This window comes from Sinocyclocheilus grahami, unplaced genomic scaffold (assembly GCF_001515645.1).
Source record: "Sinocyclocheilus grahami isolate Dianchi unplaced genomic scaffold, SAMN03320097.WGS_v1.1 scaffold179.1, whole genome shotgun sequence".
NCBI lineage: Eukaryota > Metazoa > Chordata > Actinopteri > Cypriniformes > Cyprinidae > Sinocyclocheilus > Sinocyclocheilus grahami.
The window spans coordinates 1,081,282-1,092,802 of record NW_015505358.1 but is presented as its reverse complement, the minus strand read 5'-3'; the positions used below and the strand labels follow the sequence as shown (position 1 = coordinate 1,092,802).

The window sequence follows — 11,521 nt, the reverse complement described above, 5'->3', positions numbered from 1 at the left end:
GTGACTCAAAATCCGTAATATGATCCGAGCCGTGAGTTTTGTTATATATATATATATATATATATATATATATATATATTAAAAATGCCATTGGTTTAAATAAATAATAATTTAAAAAAAACAGCAGTGAATGGAAACTGGATCAAATGAACTAAAATGGACTAAAAAGAAGTGGTTCATGAATAAGATGCAGGGTTTTAGTGAATTTGGCCGATCTTTATCATAAAAGAATGAACCGCTCCTTCTCTTTCTGTGACCGCAGGACAATCCCATTGAATTTCTCCCACAATCCTAGCCTGTGCCTTCCACCCTCGCTGAAGCGTGCACATTTCTGCTCTCGCCTCCTACTCACCTCCAGCCGCTCCTGCTTGACTTCATCTACCTCCTCTTCCTCCACCAGCGTCAGGAATTCCCCCGTCTGGTCGATGGAGCTCATGAAGTCCTGCAGCAGACGCTGCCTCTTGTTGACACTACTGCTGCTGCTGTATTTGTCTGTGCGAGGACAGAAAGTCACTCATCAGAGATCCAGCAGCCCACTCATCTCCTTTACCTGAGCCATGAAGACCCAGAGTTCAGACAACACACACTTATACTGTATCTCATACAAATAAATCCTTTGAAATCTGCCATAGAAGAAAAGTATACACTGTTTGTATGAGAAAAAAAATGCTCATAATAATAGAGGGACCTATGGGATGCTGTTTAGTCTCTGAAGTCTCTGATCAGTGGATTTGAATAATCAATGGATTGGAATAATCTGCTAAGTGTTTTATGAGAGATGGAAAACATTCTTCAAGATAACTTAAATGGTTTAATCTTTGCCATAATCACAATGACAGATGAGTTAAATCTTAAAACTAGTGAATATATTATCCTGACTGATAAATAACCACTATCAAAATTAGTGGTCGATCGATATTGGTTTTTTGACAGCCGATGCCAATATCTTGGAAAGCAGGGTGGCCAATGGCCGATATAAAGCCGATATAATTTTATTTAATATTTAAGAAATTTAAAAAATAATTTGAAAATGGATAAAAAAAATAAATGTGTTAAATAAACATACTTATAGTTTAGATGACAAAGTATTTTTCACAAATAAATAAATATTTAATAAAAAAGGAAGTAAAGACTGTAACCAACAATGTACTCAGTATTCTGGGAAGTTTGTGTGCATTGGGATTTGGGAATCATATTTTTTCAAATAAAGCCAAGGTAACACTCATTTTACATACAGCACACAGTGAAAATGACATGAATATGGCAGTGGGCAAATGCATAAAGCGCAGAATAATTTGAAATCACGAGTTTAAAGTTTGTCAATCGCGGGTCTCCAGTGAAGCTGAACTCTCCTCCTGTCTGTATTCAATTCACACGGACCGACCGTCAAGCATACGCGATCATGCAGGATACAAATGCACACTTCACAAGATCTCACAACTGGATTCGACTAAGTTTGCAAGGTTTGAAATTAAATGTTCATTAGTCATTCAAAGATTTGTTTAAATTATATAAATGCGTATTTGCTGAATGACGGCAAACAAGAAAGTATTATAATGTTTGCTTTTCTATTACTAATAATATAAAAGCAATCGTTATAATACTTTTTGTATACATTTTAATTCCTTTGTTTAACCGTTCTATCTGATTATTAGACAGATTTCTGTCCGTATTAAACAGAACTGTTAACGACGACAGCAAACAAGAGGGAGAATGTGAGCACTGTGCTCAGGCGCTGTTCACTGTTGCCAACTCTCGCGAGACAAATAAGCAACCGCAGCTTCAAAAACAAGCCCAAAACAAGCTCAATATTTTTTGATAATTATCATCAATATTATTTATTATCAATTATTTATTACCAATAAATGAGCCCGCAACATATTAAAATGAAACTACCCTTTTATCGGAAAAGCAAAAACAAGTTATTTTACAAAAATCGGCAAACTGCAACAAAGCAGGAACAAAACTCATCTCCAATCACCTCTTGAAAGCTTCAAAGGGGAGTTGTAACATAGCCACATATTTATAGCCTACTAAAATATTGGCTATTCGAACCAAATCTACTAGTATTAGTATTAGTATAGGCCTACTTGTTTTTTTTTGTTTTTTTTACAGCCCGTGATAATTAATACATTACAAAAACATTAGGCTACCTTATAAAGGAAAAAAGTCATCCCACTCCTCTATGTCTACTACTATCATTGCTTGGATTACAGCATCACGTGCCTTCTTTTTGAACGTGATTTTTCTTCAATCCCTCATTGAAGTAAAAATCACGTTCAAAAAGAAGGCGCGTGAGGAGGGGGTGGAATATTTGACAAATTACGCTACAGCACTTATATTTTTGCACTGATTGGCTATTAACTGTGAGCAGACAGAGTGTCAATCAATGCATTGGAGAATACAGTGAACATAAATGAAAAGAAACAAACTGCTTGTCAGGTTTTCCTAACAAGCAACCATATTTTTTAAAATAAGCCCAAAAAACCGCAACCCCGCGGCCCAGGATTTTTTCACGCAACTTTACAAAAAAAGAAGCCCAAATATATAATACGCGGACTTGGCAACTCTGGCGCTGTTGTTCTCAGCGCTGTCAAAATAAAAGTCTGGCGCGCAGTCAAAATAAAAGCCCTGCTTCGAACACATCGGCCAAACAGGAAAACTTATCGGTCAATGCCGATATTTAAAAAAAGCCAAATATCGGCCGATATATCGGCTTTGGCAATATATCGGTTGACCACTAATCGAAATATGATAAGTCATATTGGTCCAGTATATACTGCATCCTCAGTTAAATGCCTGAAATGAGTTTTGTAGGCAAATATAAATTATTATTTTTTTTTTTTACAAAACAATTTTTAATGAGTAAATATGCATACCGGTAACTACAACTACAAAATTATTAACAATACTAATAATATATAATTGCATACATGTATTAATACATTTTTAATGTGTTAAAAATATATAAATATTAATAATGTTCATTTAACAAAATTACTATACTACAATTACTAATAATTTATATGACATACATTATATAATTATACATATTTTTAATGAACATTATTAACATTTATTAATGTTAACATTGCATTAGCATAATAACTATAAAATAAATAAATAAAATCTTATTTTAAACAATAATATATTAGTTGGAGTGGAAAAGCATAATCAAATAATCATTATAAATAAAGCATCATCAAGCATCCATCAAACATTTTACTTCTTCACTAGTGTTTAAAAACATCCCATGATGCACCTCATGAAGTTGGTTAATGAATGTCCAGAGTGAGCAGAGCTGGAATCCAGACTAATAAGCAGCTCAAATATGAGAGATTTTTCATCTGTGTTATGTTTTGTTCACTATGTACATAGTTCCCACAGCAGCATAAAATCACGCTCTACCACAGCAAACAATTTTCACTTTTTCCAGCATGTTCATGCGTTTGAGCGTCAGCGGGCATTACGGGCCTAAAGCTCCAGGGTGGGAAAATTAAAAAAAAGAAGGAAAATGTTAATGAAATGAAAGGAAATACACTGATTAAACACTTCTGTGAAGTAATGTCTGGTTGTCAATGACAGAAATAGCCTCAGAAAATGTTTAATCAAGGTTACTGAATTTATGACACCTAAATAACAGCTCGTTTTATGGGCTTCAGGTTCGTTGGGACTGGCACAGCACAACCTTGAACAGACTGTAATTGTGGACTTCCTCTGTAAACGCTGCAATTCAATCAAACGGTAAAAACGTCAGTTTGAATAAACTCACTTTTAAATGATACAAATACGTTGACGTACATAATTAGTAGTGTATTTCTGGCTTTAAAGAATCCTTAATTTGACATCTGATACAATATTTGGATGAATAAAAGGCCTTGGAAAATCTTGGTTTGGATGAATAGTTAATCTAATAATGATGAAATGGTGCTTTAAAATGTAACTACATAAACTCTAGTAAAAGATCTTTGATCTGATGTATTAATTCTTTAAAATCAAGAAGTACAAGTAAAAAATAGCATTTTAAATGTGCCTGTAACAGAAGTGCTTTGAACACAGCAGATTAAAACACAAAACTGCATAAAAATACATTAAAGTTTGCATATCACACATTTTTTCCAGACTTACTGTACCTGCCTTAATTTAACTGAGCGTATGTTTACAGAACAATATGTCTAAATGTATAAACATGACCAACCAACAGTGCTTGCAACCTAATTTATGTCTGTAGCTTCTTGTATTTCCAAGAGAAACATGTGAGACCTGATTTTATACAATGAGAATTGAAGACATGGTGAAAAGTGTTCAACTGGACGAATAGTTAATCTAATAATGAAATGTTGCATTAAAACCTAACTAAACACTAGTAAAACATCTTTGATCTAGTGAATTCATGCTTTAAAATTAAGAACTACAAGTAAAAAAATCACATTTTAAATGTGTCTAAGCTAAATGTAACAGGATGGCTAGAAGTGCTTTGAACAGCAAATAAAAACATAAAAGCTGCATAAAAATACATTAAACACCTTTGATCTAGTGAATTCATGCTTTAAAATTAAGAACTACAAGTAAAAAAAATCACATTTTAAATGTGTCTAAGCTAAATGTAACAGGATGGCTAGAAGTGCTTTGAACAGCAAATAAAAACATAAAAGCTGGCAAGAGTCCTAATGACACTCCGCTGCTTCTGCGGATGATTTTCCTCGCTCACGCTCATTTTTCGGTGATATTGGGCTGTTAAGAGCAGATTCATGCCAAAGCTTCTGTCTGCATTTTGGTTAATGACACTCGCTGATTGACTGTGGCGTTCAAAATTACCCCTCGACTGGTAAAATGCTGTTGATGAGGGGAAAAATATTTTGAATATCTTACGAACAAAATCATTCATACGGAAAACATGCTAAGCGGCAAATATATGAAAGTATAATACATTAACTAGGGTTGGGAATCGAGAGCAGGCACTCAGAGGTTCCATTTTTTAAATAATTTTCATGATGTTCCGATCCATTAACAGTTCTAAAAGATTAGAATTTTTGAATTTGAATTCTAACAAAATATGGTTTGTTGTCATGGTGATCAACATGCATCTTATTTTCTGTCAGCAATAAAGGAGCACTTGATTCATGGATTCTCAACTCTGAATCAGCATAAAAATACATTAAACACCTTTGATCTAGTGAATTCATCCAACAACTACAAGTAAAACATTTTTAATTAGCCTGTTACAGGGTGATCAGAAGTGCTTTAAACACAGCAGATAAAAATGTGCGTAAAAATACATAAATGTTTTTATATCATGCATTTACCTACTTACCTACCATAATTTAACTGAGCGTATGTTTACCGAACAATGTCTAAATGCCAAAACACTGCTTTGAATGCTTGCAACCCAATTTACTTCTGTAACTACTTGTATTTCAGAATGAAACAGGATATTCAACGTGAAAAAAAACTGGTTAAATCTAATTTAAGAAGAATTTAACACATGGTGATGCCATATAGTCGCATTTAGCAGCTCTAATCGAACTGGCATGAAGATATTAAGATACTATTAACACTAACATTATGATATCCTGTAAATGTGACACGACTAAACGGGATTGATGTCACTTCTTTCAGAAGCGAAGTAAGTTTGATGAATCACTCAGAATACAAGCATGTAGGAACACGTAGTAAGAAAATAAACAGCACTTCACAATGACAATCTCCTGCTCTAATATATCTGACCCCAAATCTGCTGAGCAACCTAAAAAAAAGACAATGGCGGTTGAACAGAAGTTCCTCATTTGCAGTTTAGTTTTGCTTTAGGGGTCACTGCACGAACACTGCATGGAAAGAAATCAGAACCTACGTTCTCGCTCTATGTTGCCCTCTTTTGCAAAATTTCTGAATGCACCACACCAGAGCAAAACCACCTCCTAACATGGGCCGGTTCCCACCACAAACCTCCGAGGACAGAAAGAGGCTGTTCTCTCCTCACACTGAAACAATTCCCTCTTAGATTTTATAATGCAGGCACTAATGCAGATAATAGTCAGAGAAGCTTCTTTGGGGTCAGGAAACTTTCAGAAGAGCAACACATTAGACAGCAAGTCATGGAAAAGCTTCTGTGTTCAGACATAGAGACTCCGCAATCCAAACGGCGCATTTCAATGTTCTTCCATCTCTCAAGTTACACTCTAGATGAGGAGCAAGAGTCCTAATGACACTCCGCTGCTTCTGCGGATGATTTTCCTCGCTCACGCTCATTTTTCGGTGATATTGGGCTGTTAAGAGCAGATTCATGCCAAAGCTTCTGTCTGCATTTTGGTTAATGACACTCGCTGATTGAATGAAATATTGCAAAAATCAATATTATCGCTAATTAAACAGGCTCAGTCTCCATACATATTTGCATCTCACAAAATGATCTTTTAGTTTGAGTCTCTTCACAACATTAAAAAAAATGATATCCTTTCTAGAGCTGGCTGATGCGTTCAGAATAATTAAGCAGCATTATGAATATTGCAAAAAATGAATACTGTCTCTATTTTAAACATTAGGAGAAAAAAATAGACCTTTAAAAGGGATAGTTCACCCATAAATGAAAATTACCCCTTGCTTTACTCATCCTCAAGCCATCATAGGTGTATATGACGTTCTTCTTTCAGACAAATACAATCAGAGATATATAAAAAAAATATCCTAGCTCTTCCAAGCCTTATAATGGCAGTGAAATTTTGAAGCCCAAAAAAGTGCATCCATCCATCATAAAATGTGCTCCACACGGCTCCAAGGGGTTAATAAAAGGCCTTCTGAGGCTAAGCCATGCGTTTGTGTAAGAAAAATATCCATATTTAAAACTTTATGAACCGTAATCTCTAGCTTCCGCTGTCGTATGCGCGTTCACGAGAGAATGGCGTTCCAGCAGTCGTCCATTTCAATGAAACTAAAACAATCTTTGCACCCTACAAAATGATCTTTTAGTTTCGGTTTCTTCACAACAAATGATTCAATGATTCTAAATTAAGCAGCATTATGAATATAGCAATATTGCAAAAATTATATATATATAATTAGAGAGAGAGAGAGAGAGAGAGAGAGAGTTAAAGCTAGTAAGTTTGATTCATTTCGGTGAATTAGTTGTCCATTTCAAAGAACTGATTCGAAATTATTATGGAAAATGTGTGGAAAACCTTTGTTTTATTGAAAGATTATTTTTATAGAAGTTTATTGTGTTTCAGTTCTTGCATTAAACATATTTCATCTACTTACCCTCTTCACTGAAATCACACAAATATCATAAAAAACCCTCAAAAATATCTAAATAATGTTGTATTGTATCAACCAAGCCCCGATTCTTGCTTTTAAACAGTAAGCGAAAAGCAACAGAACTACAAAAGCAATAAAACTACTCAATAACCAAAGCGGTAGTCCATAAATATGAAGGCTAATGATTTATGTTGTGGTAATGTCTCATATTGGTGTGCTTTTACCTTGTCTTTCCTCATTAGAAATATGATATCCTCTGGTGAAATGGCCCTGGCCCCTCTCAGGAGAGCCACCTCTGCAGCCTGATGGAGCTGCAGGAGGAAAGAAAGAAAGAAATGAAGGCAATTCAACCAGCAAAGAAAGCAGGAGTATGTAACAATCAGTGCTTGGCAACATCAACCCAAAGATGGTTTTAAAATCAGCGCTTTGTGAATAACTGACGCACTGCATCTATAGCATGAAGACCTTGAGGAAACCGATAAAGGCTTTTATTTTGAGAGCAGGTCTCGAGTCACTTGGCGTGACGCGAGTCTTGTGCAAGAACGTCTAACTTTGCTATTTCTGCTCAAACAGGTCAGAAAATGTCCTTGAGTGCATTGCAAACAGAGAGAAATGCATCAAAACAACAGATAAAAATGAACCAGGCACAGCAAAATACCACGTGGTGCTTGTCTGGATATGAAAACAAGATAAGCAGTCTAGAAATAAGATTAATTGCTTATAGCAAAATGTGTTTTATGTGTCCTGGTTTAATGTAAAGACATAATTGACCTTTCTATCAGCATGAGAGGTTTACAAAGGAATGTCTAAATCATATGCAACTAAATCTTTAAGCTTGAGAAGGACAAAAAACCTGCAATGAAATATGTCTGGTGAAGTGCTATAATTTCACTGTGTTGCCAAAAGAGGAAAAACAGCTCATCCATCATGGTGCAAATGATAGCTGTTCTTATGTAAATCAACATATCCCATGAACGCTCTAGAATTATGGCAAATCTCATGGAAGGACTGTAGTGTTAACTTACTGATATTTTTAAACCCGTCCTTACAAAAGGATAAAAAAGGAGGATCGAGTTCAACAAAACTATTCTTTGTCAAACTGCTTTGGACGCGAATGTGAAAAGTGCTATATAAATACACTGAACTGAACTGAAGCAAACTAATGATCTGTGACGTATATAATAACAAACACACAAAGAGAGCAAGATCTGATTACTTGTAGAGCTGGTATTTCTTAGTTTAAAAGATGATTTCATGTTGAGGATGCACTTGTATAGGAGAACAAAATACAATCTGAAAAATTTAAAGCAAATACCATTCATGTAACAATCAAAACAGTTAAAAAAATAAAATAAAAGATGACATTAGGAATATAAAAATATATGAAAAACAGAAGCCTATTTAAAAGACCATTATGACTTTTTGCATTTAAAAAGATCAAATAATTATTGATCATTTATATGATTTTATATGCTTACGGTTATTATTTTTTTAACTGATATATAATAAAATTTAGATTAATGTGAATTGAACAAAAAAAAAATAATAATAAAAATAAAAATATTAAAGTAAATTTTTTTAATATATTTTATTTTTATTTCAGTTAACATTTATTTTGTTTCAGGTAATGAAAAAAATTATATTTTAAGTTTATTATTATATTTCAAGTTTATTAAGTGTATTTTAGTTTTAAGTAACGATAATAAAGTCCTAATAAACAGTCCTAAAAAAGTCATATTTTAAGGTGCTAAGTTTGATTAATTTATGTGAATCAGTTCAGACGGTCCATTTAAATTAATATTTTATTTCAGTTAAAATTAATTTTGTAGTTTAAAATGTATTTTGTAAGTAATACATTTTTTTAATGGTTTCAGTTTTAGTTAACAACAATAATAACCCCGGTAAATAACAAAAAAATTTAAACATTTTAATAAACAGTCATAAAAAGGTGCATTTTAATTTACTCAAAATATAGTTTCTTATTTCTTTTTTTTTTTTTTTAAATGAATCAATTCAAAACTCTTGATTGCTTTGATTGAATCATCCGTTAAGCAGGTTCATCATGTGCCATTTTTAAAGTACTAAATGCTTTTTTGAAAAAGCAAACATATATATATATGTTTGCTTTTTCATTTTAAACTGAAAATGCACTGGAAAAAAACAGAAACCTTTCAGCATGCAATCCTCAATAAAGAGCTCTTGTTGGTAAAACCACTGAAGGGCCCTTGAAATATCCTCGACTCTGGAGTGCAACCGACTACAACTCATCCAAAAAAGAAAAAGATGATATTCTTCATGAAGAGGCGCAAACTTAATCCACCTTGAGTCCTGGAATACACACAAGCAGTTCTCGGCATCTGTAAACATTTGCTGGTCATAAATATATTTGTTCAGGAACGTTCATGTGAGTGTGCGAGCCGGACGGACCCCACACATGCACACACAGGGGGAGCATTTACTGCTGCGCCACAAGACTTTAATATAGATCTCTCTGGCCTGGCATCACACCAAGGTCGACATACCGGCTGCCATGTCTGCCCCACCGTTTCACAGAGGAATGGATTTTAATAGAGAAAAATGGCCGTAAGTATGCAGAATCTCATCCCCCACTCTCCACACGCACCCCAGCCAAAATTCCCATCATCCCTGGAAACCAGAACCACTTTCCTGAGGAATTATATTTACAAAGGATAGTATTCTGATGTACAATGATACATTAACAATTTTATGACCCATTCGACTAGATCTGAACTAGATCACTAAGAGTAATAATACAGTTTATAATCATTTATTCTCTTAACCCTTGCTTATAAATCTTTGATATACTATCCTTATAAAACCTAGGATAGTATATCAATTATCAATGACATACAGTGGGTACAGAAAGTATTCAGACCCCCTTAAATTTGTCACTCTTTGTTATATTGCAGCCATTTGAAATTTAAGAGGGTCTGAATACTTTCCGTACCCACTGTATATATCAAAAAAGCATGATTTGTGGATAATTTTGGCAATGCTTATTCAAAAACTTAGGTGCATACGAGGCCTATATATAATATTATATAATGTAATGTAATGTAATATAATTAATATAATATATTTTTGAATTATACTATATTAAATAAAATTAAATAATTTTTGAATATATTTTTTTTAAATGACAATGAGAAAGACAAAATTACTAAAACGTACTTTTTTAATTAAACTATACCTTTTTTTTGCAAGTAGCTACAGCCTGTGTGAGGTAAGTCAGTAAGTTTTAGTGCAATGCGATAACATTAACTAGCATTTTCGGGAAAACCAAAATCCTCTCACAACATCAGGGTTAAATGTATATAAACCTATTTAAAGGAAAGCATTTGATTGAATTTGGCCCAAAAGGAAAAAAAACATGATCCCTTAAAAGTCTCACAGTGCAGCTCTTTTCAGGCTTAAGGAAGGTTTTTCCGTACCATTTGCAATCCCTGGCTCGCAAACCTGTCTTCTGCAAAATATCAGATTAATTTTAGTAATTGCTCTAATTTTACAGGTTGATCAAAGCTAAATGAAGTTGGGCTGTTATTCCATTCACTCATGAACACTGGGATCTCTGTGGTCTTTTTCCAGCGAGGCTGTTGACAGTTTATTCGAACGGCGAAGGACTGTTTTACCATTTCTGAGATGCCTGAGTTATCATACTCCAGTGGTATTCATAAGATTGAGGGTGTTTTTACCCATCTCGATATTATCATTTTTGGTTTCCCTGAAAAAAAAGAAAAAAAAGAAACGAAAACAGGAGACTAAATCCGAAACGTAAACACAAGACGTGGAGGGAGGGGCTGATGATGGTTTGATTGACAGCTGGCCTCCTGGTTTTCTTTTAATGAAACACTGAAAAAGACTAAGAAAAATCAAATGTATTGATATTCTAGTGAGCAAAATCGTATGTTCAGGCATTATTACCTCACCCTCATGTCTGTACGACCGGAAGCAAAATATAAGTTGTTATTGTATTACAGTAATGAAAATAACGAATGAGAATCAAAAGTTACAAAAAAAAAAAAAAGCCTCCAGAATGAATTGAGGGGGAATATGAGGGGGAAATGTGCTTAAACGTCAAAAAATGTCACAATGCAAACATAAATATAGTATAATATAATATTTTGCATTCTGATATTTATATATAGACATTTAAAAAACATGCATTTATTACATGTATTTATACAGTGTTATTTTAGTATCATCATTTTGATATAATATTCTAGTTTTTTGTATATATATATATATATAT

The 11,521-nt window shown here is 33.8% G+C and overlaps 1 protein-coding gene across 1 annotated transcript in view; it reads right to left on the bottom strand.

Annotated features, from left to right (window-relative positions):
* The window catches only part of supt3h (SPT3 homolog, SAGA and STAGA complex component), a 123,921-nt gene that overhangs the window by 35,228 nt on the left and 77,172 nt on the right, over nt 1-11,521 (bottom strand). Inside the window, exons 4-6 of the mRNA XM_016284034.1 lie at nt 7,431-7,562; nt 3,553-3,592; nt 353-492 (exon numbers count right to left, since the gene is read on the bottom strand). Of these exons, the coding sequence (XP_016139520.1) occupies nt 353-492; nt 3,553-3,592; nt 7,431-7,562 (312 nt within the window). The remainder of the gene's footprint in view (nt 1-352; nt 493-3,552; nt 3,593-7,430; nt 7,563-11,521) is intronic.